The 18,626-nt window shown below is 57.8% G+C and overlaps 1 protein-coding gene across 1 annotated transcript; it reads right to left on the bottom strand.

Annotated features, from left to right (window-relative positions):
• Positions 1 to 473: 473 nt before the first annotated feature.
• IGLON5 (IgLON family member 5) lies at positions 474 to 14,962 on the bottom strand. The gene is made up of 8 exons (XM_043900015.1): positions 14,788 to 14,962; positions 6,785 to 6,863; positions 5,707 to 5,939; positions 3,923 to 4,042; positions 2,552 to 2,686; positions 2,236 to 2,356; positions 1,525 to 1,679; positions 474 to 1,067 (listed from the first exon to the last, which is right to left on the bottom strand). The coding sequence occupies exons 1-8, from the start codon at positions 14,864 to 14,866 to the stop codon at positions 979 to 981; spliced, it is 1,011 nt and encodes a 336-aa protein (XP_043755950.1). The 5' UTR covers positions 14,867 to 14,962; the 3' UTR covers positions 474 to 978.
• Positions 14,963 to 18,626: the final 3,664 nt, after the last annotated feature.

Genomic DNA, 18,626 nt, shown 5'->3' with positions numbered 1-18,626 from the left:
AGAGGCCAGGGAGTGGTGGACCAGCAAGCTCACACCTGTGGGCCGGCCGTAGGGGCGCTGAGGGCAGCTGGCGGGCGCTGCGGGTGGCCGAAGGGAGTGGGGGCGGGCTAGGGCAAAGCACTGAGGCAGACAGGTGACAGCAGGCATTGGCCTGACAGTTGGATGGAAGCACCGATCGGCCCGGGAGAGGGCCAGAAAGTCCAGGGCGGGGAGGGACGGGGAAAACGGGAGGGTCTCAGGCCGCTGAGCCGGTGATGGGGCCTCTGGCTCCAGGCAGGTGGTTGGTTGACAGCAGGGAGGCCCAGAGCCAAGGTGGAGATCCCGCACCTGCTCGCAGAGGTTGAGTGACAGCTTGCCAGGCAAGTCTGATGCCCCTCCCACTTCCAACCTGCCCGGGAGACAGCCTTTCAGCAGGGAGGGGAGGGGGCGGGGTGCGTGCATATACTGGGAAAGCGGGAGCCTGGAAAACCTCCCCTCACAACTTCCAGCAAGAAGACCCCCATACCTACCTCCAGCCAGAGGTGAGAGACAGCGGGGATGGGGGCAGTGGATGTTGGGGGGGTGTCCAGGAGGGAAGGGTGCTGAGCCCCCTTCCCCACCCACCCACCCACCCATCCATACACACACACACACACACATGCACACACACGCACGCGCTCACGCTCACACCCACCACACGCGCGCGATCCAGTTGACAGCCTGAGCTAAGAGAGGGGTGTGGGGGTGGCCAGGGGTGGGTCACAATCGGAAAGGTGAACGGTGGCGAGAATGGCTGTAGAAAGATGCATAATTTTGCGTTATCCCTCACAGTGATGGGTTCTCTATAGATCTTCCCTCCTCCTCTTCCTTTTCCTCTTCTTCCTCAGCGGCCGAGAGCTCCTCCGCCCCTCGAGACCCACGGCGCTTGCTCCCCCTGCTTCTCTCGCTCTCGGCCTCAGGCCCCCCTCGCAGGGGGACTCCAGCGGCACTGGGTTCTTCCTACATCCTCCACCACAGCCAGCCCAGGGCGGAGAGGAGGGTCAGGGGCCCTGGGGGCCTCGGGGCTGAGTTTTCCAGGGATCCTGGGCCTGGGGAAAGAGAGAGGGTCAAGGGAGGAGGCCCGGAGTGGGGAGACCCCATGCGTGTCTCTCCCTGGTGTCTTGTTTCTGAGGGTCTTGTCTGAGGCCGCCTGCTAAGGACCTTTCCGGGTTTTCCCTCAGGGACCCCGCTCTCCCCTACTCTGTTTTAACCTAAGCATCTGGCTCATCTCTGTCCCCGCCCCGGTCCGCTTCAAAGCTCTTTGGTAGATCTTGGCAGGGCTGGATTCTTTTGACCATTCAGGCCCCATTTCAAACGTTGCTTCCTCTAGGAAGCCTTCTCTGATGCGCTTGTCTACTGCTACCATCCCCAAGTCTATTGTTTATTTTCTTGATAGTCCTTATCGATCTGCAAAACGGTTCTGCATCGCCACCTCCCTGGCCACGCCCATTCAGGTCGGCCCCGCCCCGGCCCGGCCCCGCCCCTTCCGCTGCTCAGGGGACGCACGCAGGAGCCGCATGGAGGCGCTGGACGTTCCCAGCCGGTTGGCTGCGCGGCACGTGTAGTTGCCGTAATGCCGGGCGCTCACGTTGGCGAAGAGAAGCATCGAGCGGGTGCGCTCCGTCTGCACCTTCAGGCCCTCGGCCGTGCCACTGCTCAGCCTGCCGGGGATCCGGGTCAGGGACCAGAGCGCAGGACCCTGGCCCGTGACCCTCTCCGGAAAAAAACCCAGCCCCCCGACTGTTAGACTCCCTGTGGAGACCCTACCTTCTGTCCCCCATCCCACCGACCCGTAGCCTCTGGTTCTAACTCCCCATGGATCCCGGGCCACTCCCACCGACGCCCCTCTCCAGGCAACCCAGACCCTCACCTCCAACCTCTAGGGATTCCCAGGCCCTGCTAAACCTCAGATCCAGTGGTCCCCTAACCCTAAAGCTTCTCTGACAAATCTCAGCATCGCCCCCCACCCCAGACCTTCTTCCTGAATAGTCGGAGGAGGCCAGGCTCCAGCATTCATTATCCGAGGACCCAAGTTTCCAGTAAGCCACCACAGCTCCCCTGGGGCCCAGTGGACCCCAACACCTAGAACCCGGACTCCCCCCGCCCCCCAGTTTCCAGGACCCGGAACTCTGCTCCCTCTGCCCCCTCCCCGAGTCCCAAAGGACCGAGGACCACCTCCCCCCTCCCCACCACGGCCCGCCCCAGTGCCATCCTCACAGTCTGTCATCCTTGTACCACTGGAAATCCGCGGGGGGCACCGCCATGGCTTCGCAGCGCAGGAGGGCGGCCCGGCCCACAGCCGTGCGGGCGCTGGTCACGTCGGTGATGGTCGGAGGATCTGGCGAGGGACAGGGTCAGCGAATTTTCCTTGCCCAGTGCGGACGAAGGGGTGTCACCCCCAGCCCCTCCTTCCTCCTAGAGTCCAGGTCCTCTGGCGCCCTCCTCTTAGAGCCCTTCCTCCCGCAGACCCACCCCCTTCCTCCAGGGCCCGCCCCGCTTTCGTGCGCGCGCCCGGGCGGGGCGGGGGACTCACAGTTGACTGTGACCAGCACTCGGCGGCTGTCCGGCGCGGAGTTAACCCCGTTGTGCGTCACGCACTCGTATTCCCCGGCCTGGCCCCGCTGGATGTCGGAAATCTCCAGGATCTCGCCTTCGGAGGTGAAGCCGTCTGTGGGGGGAGGGGAGGGGAGGGGGCGGGGCCGGACGCAAACACTTAACACGGGACAAAACGGGCACAACACGGACAGACATCAGCGGGGCGGACAGGCGCGGGGCCTGGGGCGCCGGGGTCAGTGGGGCGGGGGTGCTGGGCTGGGCCCGGGAGTGGGGAGCTAGCCAGGACTTAGCAACTAGAACCCAGTGGGGAGGGTGCCAGGAGCGCCTGAGGCTCAGAAGGATCCAGAAAACACAGACCCAGCGAGGGAGGATCCAGGATTCTGGGATCTAGCCCTTGGGGCCCAGGGAATCAGGATCTGGTGACTGGCATCAGCAATCCAGGTATCGGGGGTCTTAGAACAGCACGCCCGCTCAGAAGACCCTTTGGGACTCACAGCATTCGGGCATCCAGGAACTCAAGACCAGGACTGTGGGGCTCAGATGAAGCCGTAGGGGTGGATCCAGGGATCCGAGACCTAGTTATGGCGTTCTGGGGTCCCAAGAGATCTAGGGACTGGCACATTTGGTCTCCCAAGAGCCACTGAGTGAGGATCTAGGGGTCTGGGAAATGGTGGTGGATATCCAGGTAAAGGGGGCGTTGCGCCATGTCTAGGATATGGGATTTCCCAGTCAGGTCCCTCTGTTTGGGGGCCTCCGTGGTTCTCAGCTCTACCTCGGGATCACTTGAAGGGCTTGTTAGGACATAGGACAGATTGTGGTGGTGATGGGGGGAGGGGTGGTTCTGACTCATGCGTTTCTGGCAAGTCTCCAGGTGATGCTACTGCTGTGAGTCTGGGGACCAAACTAAGAGAAACGCTGGCCTGAGGCATCCGGCAGAGATGCAGTAATGTGAACAGGAGACGGAACGTGGGCAGAGGCAGTGCCTCTAACCTGGCTCCGGCCATCTAGTGGGTGGGGGTCTGAGTCCAGGAGAATCCTGTGAGCTGGTGGGAAGAGCCTGGGGCTGCTGGAGTTGGGGGGGGGGCAAGCTGGGATCTAGCAGGTGGGTGGAGGAAACAGCCCCAGCCTGGGAGGGCACATGGGTAGGCTCTAAGGCTCTGGGGTCTGTTGGTGAAATAACAGGACCAGGTAGGAGGGGGAAATCCGGTCATGACAAGGCTTTGGTGGGGGGCGGGGATCAAAGCAGGTGGGAGTGGGAGGTTCTGGGTATCTAGCTAGGAACATGGGGAGCTTTGGGCCAGCCTGTGGAGTGGGGGAAGGGACTTTGAGCCAGGGGTGGGGTCCTCACCTCGGAGCTGCCTCCAGGTGACCGTGGGCTCTGGCCGTCCCACAGCCAGGCAAAGCAGGTTCACGTTGCTCCCCTCATTCACTGTCACAGGCGAAGAGATATTCACGATGCGGGCAGGGACTGCAGGCCGGAGGGAAGGTCAGTGAGAGGCGCTGTGGGTTCCCAGGACCCAGGATCTAGGCCTGGTCCCTCCTCCCTGAGACCAGGAGTCCAGACCCCGAGACCCTCCTCCCTCAGACCCAGGGATCCAGACCCCCAGACCCTCCTCCGAGACCAGGAGTCTAGACCCCTAGACCCTCCTCCCTCAGACCCAGGGGTCCAGACCCCCAGGCCCTCCTCCCTCAGACCCAGGGGTCCAGACCCCCAGCCCCTTCCCCCTCAGACCCAGGGGTTCAGCTGACATTCCTGTCTCTCTGTAAGAATTCCTCTGTCTCCCCTTCCTTCTGGATCTGGCTTCTTCTCCAGTTGCTGGTCTTGTGTCTTCCTCACTCTTTCTCAGTCTCTCTCCACCTTCCTTCTCACTTGGTTTCTATTTTCTGTCTTTGGGTCTGAATTCCTCCCTCCCCATCTCTATTTTTACTGATTAGTACTATTATTTTGAAAATTAATTTGCTTAGCTAATGCTTGTATGGTGCTTCCTGAGTGTAAGCTTACCCTGTTTTAAGTATTTCACAAAAATGAACCCATGAAATCCTCACTACTCCCCTCTGGGGTGCGTGCATGCTCACTCAGTCACTTCAGTCGTGTCTGACTCTTTGTGACCCCGTGGACTGTAGCCCACCAGGCTCCTCTGTCCATCGGATTGTCCAGGCAAGAATCCTGGAGTGGGTTGCCATGCCCTCCTCCAGGGAATCTTCTCGACCCAGAGATCGAACTCTTGTCCCCCTCATCGCAGGCGGATTCTTTACCGACTGAGCCACCGGGGGATGTTACTCTGTTCATCAATTCTAACACATGGGGGCGTTCCCCGCCTCGACCCCGCCCCCCCGAGCATTCCTCCAATCAGGGTGGCCTTTTGAAGGACGCCAGTGTTTAACTGGCGGGTTACCCACCCACCCTGTTTCTAGCAACACAGAATAAAGTAAAGGTGTCCCTTCCAACTGATGATGTCTTGAATTTGATATATGACAGCGTCATCTCCGTTTTGCAGATGAGGAGTCTGATCGTCCGGCTCGCTTTGGGTGCCTCAGCCCCTGGGTGGCGGCGGCAAGGCTGGAACCGGAGGGTTTGGCTCCCAGGTCGGGGCTTGTCAAGGGCCGTCCCTGGCTTCCTGTCTCTCCACGTGCTCGCTGCCCTCTAGACCACCTCTGATGCCAGCCTCCCGCCCCCCGCCGTGGGTCTCTCCAGCGCCACCTCTCTCGCTCTGCGCATCCAGCCTCCGCACGTGCTGTTCTTTTTCCTGAAGGTCTCGGCTCAGACGTGATGTCTGGGAAACTGCCTTTCCTCGGAAAGACACCTCCAGAAAGCCAGGGCCAGCCTGCCTGGCTCCTCTCTGTCCCTGGCCTGTGGAGCAGTGCCTGCAAGCAGCAGGAACTCAAGAAACAGGGCTGAGCCAACGAACGAGGGGTCTTCCTCCAAGTGTCCCCTGGCCCCCGTATCTCTCCTGCCCTGGAGGTTGTCTCTGACTTTCTCTCCCTCTGCCTGGCTGGAGTCCGTGAGGGCAGGGAGGGTGTCTGTCTTCCCACGGGTGTCCCTGGGATCGACGAGGACACGAGTGTCCCCTCTCCCCAGCGCCCATCCCCCGGCTCCCCCCTCCCCCGCCAGGGCCCCGGCGGAGGGCTCACCGTGGACGATGAGGTAGACCTGAGTGGTGTACGGCTGGTGGCGGGTCTGGAAGGAGCAGGTGTAGAGGCCCTCGTCGCCCAGCCCCACCTGGGTGATGAGGATGGAGAACTCCTCGGGCGTGTTGGTGAGCAGCCGCACCCTCGGGTCGCTGGTCCAGCGGTCGTTGCCCGCGTACAGGATGTTGGAGCGGTTCAGCCAGGCCACTCGGGTCACATGCTCGTCAATGAAGCAGCTGGAGGGGAGGACGAGGGGAGGGCAGTTCTCTCCCCCACCCCCGCCTGGCCCTCCAGGGTCACCCCCCATCGAGGGGGGCTTGGAGGTGGGGAGAGGAAGGCTTGCTGTGTCTCCAGTTCCCACGGCAGTCCTCGGAGGCAGGTGTGACTGCGCCCACTTTACAGGTGGGTAAACTGAGCCTCAGGGATAGTTGTGAGCCCAAGTGCGCAATGGGATGACAGCTGATGGTTACTGAGTGACTGCTGTGTGTCATAGACCCAAAAAGAGGGGGACAGGCACCCCGGGGGAGAGGGACAGAGATGCAGAGATGGGGGGACGACCCACAATGAGGAGAGCAGAGAGCTGGGGGAGGGTAACACTGGTTCTCATTAAACAGTCAGTGTGCTAAGCTCTCTAAGCTCAGCTTGGTTGTTGTTTAGTTCCTAAGTGGTGTCCGACTCTTTTGTGACCTCGTGGACTGCAGCCTGCCAGGCTCTTCCATCCATGGCATTTCCCAGGCAAGAATACTGGAGCAGGTTGCCATTCCCTTCTCCAGGGGATCTTCCAGGCCCAAGGATTGAACCTGGGTCTCCTGCATTGGCAGGTGGGTTCTTTACCACTGAGCCACCAGGGAAGCCCCCGGGGTGTATGTACAGACTCTTGCATCCTCCAACAACCCAGGTGGTGGTCACCGTCCCTCCACCCATTTGACAGATGGGTACACTGAGGCCCAGGGTGGAGCTGGGCCCAGAGTCTGGGCCCTGATGGCCTCTGTCCTGATGGGGGGAGGGATGGGTGGGGCCTGCGGGTCAGGACAGTCCCCCCTAAGGAAGGCGAAGGGGCAGCACTTCTGTGTCCCCCTACCTGAGCGTGGCGTTGTCGCCTTCACACACCGTGTAGTTGTCGGCAGGAGAGCCGAACTCCAGGCTCTGAGACAGCAGCCCTGTGGAAGGGAGGGCAGCTCACCTGGGCAGGACCGTGCACATGTGTACACACACACACACATACACACACGGCAGATACGCACTTCCCACACCCACTGGCACACACATTCATTGATGTTTCCAGAGACACTCACCGCAGAAACACGCAACGTACCTTGCCACAAGCCCGTGCTGACCCAGACAGGCTGGGACACACAAACCTACACACCTCCCGAGATACTGAGACAACACAATCACAGCACATAAACACATGTATATGCACACAGACACACGTACATCAAAGCTCAAGTATACACACTCACAGATGCTGTGTACAGATGCATGCACACACAGACACATGCATACTCAAACACAGAAGTGCACATGTGCAGATACAGACACACACAAAGCTGTGCACACACATACACACACAGACATGTGTAAACACGGCACACACATGTTCACAGTGAACGCACACACAGAGATTCAAGAGTACACACCCACACAAAACATACACGGGGGCACATACACATATTCACAGCCCCATGAGTACACACTCATATACACAGATGTTTGTTCAGATGTAACAGACAGGTACACACATGTACACATTAATTCAGAAATACATGGAAAGACAGGCTGCAGGCAGATACTCAACACCCACATGTGTGCACACAGACACCCAGACACACAAATGCAAGCACGCACACAAACACGGATGTGCGCGAATATTCACGTGGACACACATCTATCACAGACGCCCAGGACGCCCTCGGGCGTGGTGTAGAGACCCCCGCGTGCACACAGACTGCCCCATGTGCCCGGGCCCAGCGGGGCACGCTCTGGAGGGCGCATGCCCACTCCTGCCTGCCCGCTCCAGTGCCCTGGCGCCTGGCAGAACCCCCGCCCCCACCCATTCATCTCTCCGTGGACCGTGGCCAGAGGCTGGACCGGGGCCAGGGAGTGGGGGCTGGGCCCGCGGAGGCGGCGGATGCAGACAGCACCGGGCGGGGGAGAGGAAGAGGCCAGGTGACCTTGGACGCCTGGGGAGGCTCGGCCCCGCGCAGGGCTGCCCTGGACCCCGCCCCGGGATGAGGAACTGATTAATCTGATGAATTAATTGCCCGCGCCGTCCCGATGACTCCCGGAGGCCCTCTCCATCAGCAGCCCCTCTGGGTGTGGCTGGGGCAGAGCCAGGGCGGTGGGCTCGCCAGGCCCTGGGGTTTGGGGCCTAGGCCCTACAGCCCTCACCCCCGGCTCATCCGCGCGGGAGTCACTCTGGTCATTTGATGAGCCCTGGAGGAGGTGAAGGGACTCACCCGCCCTGAGCCTGGTGGAGAGGATGCGCCAGGACAGCCCTAGGAAGAGGAGGGGGCAGCCAGGGGATGGACAGACAGACACACACAGTCACCAGGGCCCGGGAGGATGCACAGAGTCAGCCCCGGGGACAGGAAATAGTCCCACCCATGACAAGCGGGTCCCGCTGGGGGACAGAGGCATACACACCTAGGCTGACGCACACAGCCCGGGACACACCCCCAGGAGAAGGTCAGTTAGAAGAGACAGCTCTTTCCCAGAAGCACGCGGGTTGGCCACCAGCCCCCCAGACATAAACGGATGCACACGGTTACACACACTCAGGTGCAAAGTCTACACACGGTTACAGCCCTGCCCGAGGACTCTCTCTCACACACACACATACAGGCTTCATCGGTCACAGTGACCTCCCAGCCGGAGGGCTATGCTCATCCCCACCCCTCCACCCTGGAGAGTCGTGCATGAAGCTACAGCCTGAAACAGCAACACAGGCTCTCCAATACAAAGCGAACGCCCTGGACCAAGACTCGGGCATATGCAGCCATGCTGTCGCCTACAATCAGATCATACACAGCCATGCACACACACACACACACACACACACACACGCACACCCCATAGATCTGTGATACTCCTGGTCACACACATCCCAGACCAAGCTTTCTCCATCTCGGCACCATTGACGTTGGGGGGGCCAGATGATTCTTCATCGTGGGGCCATCCTGTGCAGTGTAGAGTGTTTGAGAGCTTCGCAGATTTGACCCCCCAGATGCCAGGAGCTCCCCCACCCCAACCAAAAATGCCGGCATCGCCAGATGCCTCCTGGGAGCCAAAATCACCCTGCCCCCCCACCCCACACCTCCCCAGCCCTCTGACAGCAACTGTCCTAGGTTCAAGGAGGCCTGCCCTAGGCAGGGGGTTGAAGAGGGAGCTGTCCAAGGTGCCCCCGAAGCCTCAGGGTAGAGCCAAGGGCTCCTGAGCTCAGCCTCGGGCCCTGGGGTATGGTGTGGACCTCACAAAAGAGGGCAGGATCTTAATCACATGTCCCAGGAGACAGAGAAACAGATGGACAGACAGACACATGCTGTTTGCTAGAAGGATCTTTCCAACACTCAGAGCGACCTCCAGGACGAAGTCCCTGCCCCTCAGCCTGGCATCCAGGCCCCTGACATTGCTGTCTCCTGCCTCCTCTCCCCTAGTGCGACCCAGCACCGCATTTCCCATTTTTCTTTCCCCTCTCTCCCTCCCACTATTCCCCATCAAAAAGCTTCTCCTTCTCCAGGCACCTGGTATATGGGGCCTCTCGGAGGAGAGATGGCCCATCCAAGCCAACACAGCCTCTCGCTCTTTTCCCAGGGCTCCGTGGATCAGAGGCGTCTGCCTCCCCCACCTGCTCCTCTAGGGCAGGGCCCGGCTCAGACCATCTGCGTCCCCAGCACGCCCAGCTGAGCCCTGGCTGAGGGCAGTCTCGGGAGATGAGTGATGAAGTTATCTCCAGTGGGTCTTGGATGCCTGGTCTGTGTGTCTATAAATTTGGATGTCTGCCTATCTGTCTCTTGCAGTTCCCAGACTCCAGGCTCAGGAGGACCCTGTGTGCTGTGCGATCTTGTTAAGTCCCTTCCCTCTCTGGGTGTCAGTAAATGGAAGAGAGAGTCAGGTTAGCTGGGCCTCTCCCTCTCCCTCTCCCTCTGTCTTAGTCCCAGTCACCGCCCCTCCCTCTTAGTCGCGATCACCTGGACTGTGTCTCAGTCTGCTTTCCTCACCAGATGGGAGCCTCTCAGGGTGGGGCCTGGGTCTCCTCACCTGCAGCATCACCCCATCCACAGTCTGACCCATAGGCGGCCTCAAGACATGTTCAATACCTAAAGAAACAAGCTAGTGCACATGAGGTCCCCTCTGCTTGGAAAATGCTGAATCCCTACTCTTTCTAGTCCTCTTTTGTTTTCCCACAATGCCTGCACTACCTCCCTTAGAGCTCAGATCACACTATGGTGACTGTGTCTGTCTCCCCTATCAGACTATAAGTTTCTTGAGGGCAGAGTCTGAGTCTGACTCAGGTTTGTGTCCCCAGCATCTCCCAGCACTGGGCCTGGCCTGGAAGACCTTGGGAAATATTTGTTGAATGAGTGAATGTAAATAGATGCCCGCAACATGCTTTGCCAACTCTTGAACTCCTATGCATTCTTCAAAACCCCAGCTCAAATGCCCCCTCCTCCAGAAGTACTTCCCTGATTGTTCGAGCTGGACAGTTCCCTCTGTCTCTACTGGGTACCCTCTGACTCAGCTGTGACAGCGTCCAGGTGTGTCTCCCCTTCCTGACCAGGAGTTCTCCAAAGGCCTGAATCTTGGTTGTGTCCCCCAGAGTTGGACTTAGTGCAGAGAACTGTTGGTGGGAGGGCTTGATATGTCTAGAGATTGGATAAGAAAGCCCTAAGGAGCCTGAACTGATAGATCAAATGTCTGTCCCATCATTTCCTGACTGGGTGACCCCTGGCCAGTCTAAGCCTCAGTTTCCTCAATGGTAGAAAGGAGAAAAATGGTATTTCTTTCCTCAGCAGGTTTTTGTCAGGGATTCCATGAGGACATGCAAGCAAAATGTTTAACTCAGCGCTTAGCAGCCAGAAATGCTTGCTGCTCTTAAGAGCACCTTCTTTTTAAAGAAACATCTATTGTTATCCCAGGTTCGGTGACGGTCAGGGTGGGGGAAGGGCGGGGCAGGTCTGGGTTGTAGGTTGCTCTATGCCCAGCACCCACCCCTGAGTCCAGGACTCAGCATCTGTTCTGCTACTACTAAGCCAGCATAACCAGGCTGCTAAATGAACAGACTGGGGAGCCTGGCTGCTTAGGTTCAAATCCCAGCTGTGCCACCGAGCTGCACGAGTTAGTTCCTCCACCTGGGACTCAGTTTCCCCACCTCTAAATGGGGCCCATCGGGGACAGTCATCATGCCTCACTCACTGGCTTGAGGGAGAGAGGATGAAAGAAGGTCACCCAAGCAAGCAGGCTCTATATGGCTCCTGCTAGTCAAGCGCCTGCAAACAGCTCTACTTGTGTTGGCTGGTGGGATGGTTATGGGGCAGGGACCAGCCTGGAGGTGAATCCAGTGGTGATGGGAGGGACCATGTGGGTCTCTGCCATTCCAGATGGGTGACCCTCATGTGCTGCGCTAGGTCGCTTCAGTCATGTCCAACTCTTTGCAATCCTATGGACTGTAGCCTGCCAGGCTTCTCTGTCCATGGGATTCTCCAGGCAAGAATACTGGAGTGGACAGCCATGACTTCCTCCAGGGAATGTTGGATCAAACCAGTGTCTCTTAAGTCTCCCTCATTGGCAGGTGGGTTCTTTACCCACTGAGCCACCTGGGAAGCCCAAGAAAGGGCTAGTCTAACTGCCACTGCAGAGCCCCCAGACCCCTCTCCCTCTTGGCTGACCTTCCAAATCCTTATCACTGATGTCCGGTGTCTGTATGCTGAGCCTAGAGCCCTGAAACTTTCCATGTGCTGGCTGTTCATTTCCACTGGTCCCTTGTGGCTCAGCTGGTAAAGAACCCACCTGCAATGTGGGAGGCCTGGGTTCAAACTCTGGGTTGGGAAGATCCCCTGGAGAAGGGAAAGGCTACCCACTCCAATATTCTGGCCTGGAGAATTCCATGGACTGTATAGTCCATGGGGTTGCAAAGAGTTGGACACAACTGCGTGACTTTCACTTTCACACTTTCCCACCGCAGGGCCTTTGCTTCTGCTGTTCCCAGGGGGATCTTTCCAAGGCTGACTCCTCCCCTCCTTTCAGTCTGAACTCCACTCATCGGCTCAGATGTTACCTGAGCTCCCAAGGCCAAGTCTTCTGCCTGCCAAGTCATTCTCGTTTCTTCTGTGCTCATCACTCTCTAAAATCACCTGTTTACTTTTTAGGTTTTGTTTTAGTTGGTGGATCTCTCTCCATCCCACTAGAATGTAAGCTCCAGGAGGGCAGGGACTCCACTGCTGTGTTTATAGATTCCCAGTGTTTAGAACAGCGACTGTGTACCCAGTAAATACGTGTTAGATGAGCTAACAAGGGAGCGCCCACAGTCTAGACAAACTGGGTGCTTGAGGGACCCCCTAGAGAAGGGTCCCCATGCCTGTGTTCATCCTGCCCCTGCTTCATCTAATACGGCAAAGGAACCACCCCCAAATCACCAGCTGCAGCTACTTTTCTAAGTGGATGTGTGGATGTGTGTGTGTGTGTGTTGGCATAAAGAATTTTGGGGGAAAAAAAGGAAAGACAGAGCAATATCTACAGATGCCAGGGAAGTAGAGTTAAGTGGAAGAAAGCCAGTCGCAGAGAAATGCCTTTACTTTGTTTCTATCTTGGGAGAAACATCAACAAACTAACCAATCCTTTACAGACGCTGAACTCTGGGCATCTGACTGCAAGTGAGAGGCGACTGGGGAGGCTGAGGACCCTGGCTCTCTCTGGAGACTGGAAGGTGGGGGCGGGACGTGGCGGGGTTTGCTTTTATGCATTCTTGTAGTGGATGGTTCACTGGTATGCTCTCCTCCCGTAATCTGGAAACCATCAAATGAATGAAAGAGAGGAGGAGATGCAATCTGGTGTGACTTCCACTGGCTTTTTCTCAGCCTCAGCCGTCAAGCAAGCGGTGGTGGGTAGGTGGGGCTGTCTTTCCAACCCTCTAATCCTGTCTCAGCTCAGCGGCCAGCCACTCTGCTCTGTCCCTCTGGTCGCAGTTCTCTGATGGGACAAAAGGCCCAGAGGTGGGAATGGACTTGACCTAGGTCACAGACCACCTCCTGGTAACACCAAGCTCCCAGCCCTGCATGTGTGAACAACAGTGATTTCTAGGGTTCTGAAGAGTCAAAGTAGAAGGCAAGTGGGAAGTGATCTTGAGAGTAAAGGAAGAGAGAGAGGAAAATGGAGAGGTGAAGAGAGAAGGCCAGAGACATTTCAAAGGACAAGGAGGAGAATGAGTAACCTGGGATGGGACGTGAGTTCCCAGAAGCGGGTGAGGATCAAGGCACCGTGTGAGGGGCTGGAAAGAGACAGAGACACACGGGGTGTGACGGGGACAAGCAGTTCCAGAGGCCAAGCGGGCCAGCTGTGGAATTGTGCTGAGCCCAGCAGAGATGGAGAGCCGGCGACCCAGCCACGGAGACCAACGGGATGTCACCCCGAGCCACAGAGCCTCCGGAAATGGCCGAGATGTGAGAGAGCCCGAGAGAGACAGGCGACAGAGACAGAGAGACACAGACAGGCAGGCAGAAAGTCAGACAGGGATTCAGACGGGCCAGGTGGGAGGGGGTGATCCCCGCCCCCCGCCCCCGCCGCCAGCATCCCGTGTGACTCTGGCTGTCTGCAGGTGTGGCTCCGGGTCGGACTGGGTGATGGGTGTTTATGTGGCTGTGCCTGCCTGGCGTTGTGTGGGTGGGAGGCTGAGAGCCGCTGTCTCGCTGAGACTGTCGGGGGTTTCTAGGATGTTCCCGACTGTGTGTCCCTGCCTCTGTGATTCTGGGTCAGGGCAGGGCCTGGGGGTGATTCTCCAGAAGCACTAAATGAACCCCGGCCCCTGCCTCCAGCCTCCTAGCTCTCCCCTCCCCTCCTTAGGGGGTCATCTCTTGGACCACCCCCAGGCCGCCTGCCTGCTGGGAGATACAAGGTCCAGCTACACAGCTTCTAAACAGAGACTGCCAAGTTCACCACCCTCCTCCCAGCCTCTCCCCTTCCATTCTTCCCTTCCAGCCCTACAAAAGACCAGCCCCCAGCCCCCCTCCTCAACTAGGAAGACTGACATTAACCCTTTGACCCCGGGTTAACCCTTCCCCTCCCGCGGTCCTCTGTCACCCTCTGTCCTGCCCGGAACCCAAATATTCAGCCAGGGCTTTCCACATCTGGAGTCCCCAGCCCAGCACCCCAACTTCTTGGATCTTCAGCCCCATCTCCCCTTACACATAAATGCAACCCTCCAAATACTAACACTTTCTCCCAACCTAGACGGCCCAGCTGGGGAATTTCAGTCCCTTCCCAGCTGAGAGACCAGCCCCACCCCCTTCTTTTGCCTGTCTGGGACGGAGGTCTCTGGACACCCCTGCCCCCACCTCTTACTGACCCTGGGAACCTGGGAAGATATCATCCTCCCAACCTTCCCCCAGAAACACCGACCCCAGCCCGCAGGCCGGGACCCCCAGGGGACCTTCCCAGGCAGAGATGAAGACCCCCGACGGGGCATCCCTCTGCCTACCCCCCACCAACTCAGTTCAAAGATCCTGCCCAGGGACCCTTACTTAGCGTCTGATCTCCTCCCCCCCCGCCCCACCACGATCCCGAGCCGCAGACTCCCGCCCCCAGGCCGGGACCAGGTGTCCGCGACCCTCTCGCCGACCCGGAGAAGCAGACCTCCGCCCCTAGGCCCAGGATCGGGCCCCAGGACGCGGACCCCTGCCCCCGGGCATGGAGCCAGACGTCCGAGGACCCCTCTCCCAGCCAGAGGATGCTGCCCCCGCCCCCCGGGCCCAGACCTCGGCGTCCGGGGGCCTCCTCCTCCCAGCCCGGGGATGCTCTGTCCCCCGCCCCCAATCCCCGCCCGGGACCCTAGAGTCCCGGCCGAGCCCCCCGCCCCCGGCGCTGCGGTACCTCGGCTGATGACGGCCAGGCCGGCCAGGGCGGCGGCGGCGAGAAGCCGGAGCCGGGCCCCGGGCGCAGGGGGGGGCATCGCGGCAGCGGCGGCGCGAAGGGGGAGGGGAAAGGGGGGGCCGGTCCGGGGCGCGCGAGGCCTGGGGGGAGAGGGGGGAGGGGGAGGGGGACCCCGCCTGCGGCTGCACCGGCCCGGGGGGCGGCGGGGGCGGGGGGAGGGGGCTGGGGGGGCGCGACGAGGCGGCCGGAGCTGCTGCAGACCCGGGGAGGGGGCGGCGCTGACGGGCAGGAAGGCCGACCAATCAGGGCAGGCGGGGGGCCGGGGAGGCGGGGCCGAGGGGGGGCGCTTGTTGGAGGGAGAGGCCTTTGTTACTGCGGCCCGGCCCCTACCCCCTCCCGCCCCGGCCGTCCCCGCGGCTTCCCTGCCTCGGATCCCTAGGACCCCGGGCCGGGACACTCTCTGGAGCCCACCTTCCTCCTGCTTCAGGCCCCAGCCTCCTCCTCCCGCAGACCCAGAAATCCCGGCCCCCCAGACCCTGGGGACTGTTCCCCCGGTCCTCGCTGCCCAGACCCAGGAACCAGAGCCCCTAGTCCCTTCCCCAACCCACACCCTAGGAGTCCTGGTCCTCAGCCCCCTTCTCCCCAAGCCCCAGGAGTTCTGACTCCCAACCCCCCTAGACCCTGCAGTCTGGTCCCTTAGTCCTCACTGCTCCCCCAGACCCAGGAACCAGAGCCCTCCAACCCAGACCCAGAAATCCTGGCCCCAGCCCCAGGAGTGCCGGCATCCAACGCCTCCAAACCCAGGAGTCTGCTTCCCCAGTCTCCCCTCCCCCAGACCCAGGAACTGGAGTCCCCGGTGCCCTCCCCCACCCAGACCCAGGAATCCTGGTCCCCAGTCCCCTTCTCCCCTAGCCCCTCAGGAGTCTGGGCTCCCAGGTCCCCCAAACCCTGGAATCTGGTCCGCTAGTCGTCAGGGCCCCCAGACCCAGGAATTGGAGCCTCCTGTCCCCGTCTTCTTGTGGGAAAGTGTTTTGCTTCTCTGTCTACTTTCATGAATAACAGTGACTCTGGGGTGAAATTTCCTTTGGTTCCCCGCGACGCCCCCCAATCCCTCATCCCCAGGATAACAAGGGAATGGCGAGAGACTGGGGGACCTGACCTTGGGAGGTGGTGACTCAAGGTTTAGGGATGAAAAAGCCCCACTTCTCATTTTTTCACTTCCTTGGCTGTATGACCTTGGAACAGTCCCTTCTTTTCCCAGAATCTCGGTGTCTTCCCTGTGAGATGGAGTCTTTACATCTCAAGGTTACTGAGAAGAACAAGAGAGATCCTGGGAGGTGCCGGCTCTCCCTGGAGCCCCAAAAACCTGTAGTTAGTTCTTTCCTCCTGGTTCCACTATGCATCCATTTACTAGGCGCAGTCCTCTCTCCTGTCTACCAGGTGAGGTGTTCCAGTCCCTGTCCCCGCTACAGGCTCTGAGGCAAGAGAACCACCCCTGAGCCTACCATCTGTCTGGGGCACTTGGAGGCAGGAGTTATTGAAGTCACCCTCTAGGGGCTGTTTTACCACAAAAGCAGGAAAAGCGAAAGTGTAAGCCGCTCAGTCGTATCCAACTCCTTGCGACCCCATGGATTGTAGCCCACCAGGCTCCTCCACGTATGGAGTTCTCCAGGCAAGAATATTGGAGTGGGTTGCCATTCCCTTCTCCGGGGAATCTTCCAATCCTCTATTCCTCCCTGATCCCCCCCACATCCAATCTGTCTGCAGGAGCAGCTGGCTCGGCCTCCAGAACGGATCTCTGCTGTGTCCTCTTCTCCCCACTTTGCCCTTCTCTGGGCTGTCACCTCTCCCCTGGATGGCTGCTCTGACAGCAGCAGCCAATGCCCCGGTCTCCTGGCCTGCACCTCTGTCTCCAACCTCAGATCAACAAGCACGGAACACGCAAACCGCCTGATGCTACCGCCCTGCTTCACCCGCTCGCTCAGCTTCAGCTGCTCTGCCGTTCACTCTGCTGCTTGAACAAGCCCATCTCGTTCTAACCCCAGGGCCTTTGCACTTGCTGTTTCCTCTGCTGGAAGGCTCTTCTCATCAAACTGGCCTAAGACTCTTTCTTAGCGTTCAGGTCTCACCCTTAAGCAGCCTTGGTTGATCCTGCTATCCAAAGTAGCCCCCTGCTCCCAATGCACCCGCTCTCTGCCACACCGGTTTGGTTTTTCTCCCTGACCTTTGCCATTCCTTTATGTCGCGTGTTCACTTGTTTGTTTCTAGTCACTTTCCCTCCCCACTCCCCTCTCTCACTTCCAGAATGTAAGCTTTGCTAAGGCCGAGTTTTGTGGTTTTGTTTGTTTCATTGAGGTATAGTTGATTTACAATATTATATTAGTTTCAAGTGTACAACATAGTGATTCAAAGTTTTTATAGATTATACTCCATTTAAAGTTATAAAATATTGGTTATATTCCCTGCGCTGAACAATATAATCTCGCAGCTTATTTCTTTTATACATAGTAGTTTATATCTCTTAATCCTCCACCCCTATCTTGCCGCTCCCTTTTTCTCTCCCCTACTTCCCACAAGAAACCACTAGAGAACTACTTGTTCTCTGTATCTGAGTCTGTTTCTCCTTCGTTATACTCATCTGTTTGTTTTATATTTTAGGCTTCACATATAAGTGATAACATAAAGTATTTGTCTTTCTCTGTCTGACTTATTTCACTAAGTGCAATACCCTCTAGGTCCATCCATGTTATTGCAATAGGCAAAATTTCATTCTTTTTTTATGACTGAGTAGTAGTCATATATATATATATATATATGTTTCCCCAATGGCTTAATGGGTAAAGAATCCGCCTGCCAATGCAGGAGACACAGGAGACTCAGGTTCGATCCCTGGGTCGGGAAGATGCCCTGGAGAAGGAAACAGCAACCCACTCCAGTATTCTTGCCTGAAATATCCCATGGGCAGAGGATCCTGGGGGGCTGCATATCCAAAGGGTCACAAAGAGTCGGATACGACTGAGTGACTAAGCACACATACATATACACGAATCTATATATATCTTCATCTTCTTTATCCATTCATGTGTTGATGGATGCTTAGGTTGCTACCATATCTTGACTATTGTAAATAATGGTACTATACATATTGGGTGCACATATCTTTTCGGATTAGTGTTTTTTGTTTTCTTTGCGTATTTCCTGAGGAGTGGAATTGCTGGATCACATGGTTGTTCTTTATTTTTTTGAGGAACCTCCAGACTGTTTTCCATGGTGGCTGCCCCAGTTTACATTCCCCCCAATAGCGTGAAAGGATTCTCTTTTCTCCACACCCTCTTCAACATTCAACATTTATTATTTGTAGTTTTTTTTTTTTAATGATGGCCATTCTGACTACTGATTTTTATTATTATTCATGGAGTGTCACTGTTGTGCTAGGGGGTTCACAGTCAAGACCTGAAGCTCCCTGAAGATGATGCTTAGAAGTCTCAGGGGCGTGGAAGATGCTCCATTTCAGCCCTAACAAGTGAAATAAAAATTCTGATGGCCACAGGTATCATCTTTTCATCCATCAAATGGGCAAAGTTCAAAGGACCCAGGAATGCACCAGGTTGGCAATGACAGTTGTTGACAGAGTGAAATCAGTCCCCTTTCTATGGAGGACAAGGTGGCATTACCCCTGAAAACTACGTACATGACCCTTGACCTTGAAAGTACACATCCAGAATTTTCTCCTGCCAAAGTATTCTTGTACACGCCCAACAGCTAAGGGACTGGATCATCAGTGTAATGTTGGCTGCAGTTCTCAGAGGACAAACTAAATACTCCACAAGGGGCTGGTT

This window comes from Cervus elaphus, chromosome 4 (genome assembly GCF_910594005.1).
Source record: "Cervus elaphus chromosome 4, mCerEla1.1, whole genome shotgun sequence".
Lineage (NCBI taxonomy): Eukaryota > Metazoa > Chordata > Mammalia > Artiodactyla > Cervidae > Cervus > Cervus elaphus.
Note: the sequence above shows the minus strand (reverse complement) of the source record. Positions and strands in the feature narration are given on the sequence as shown.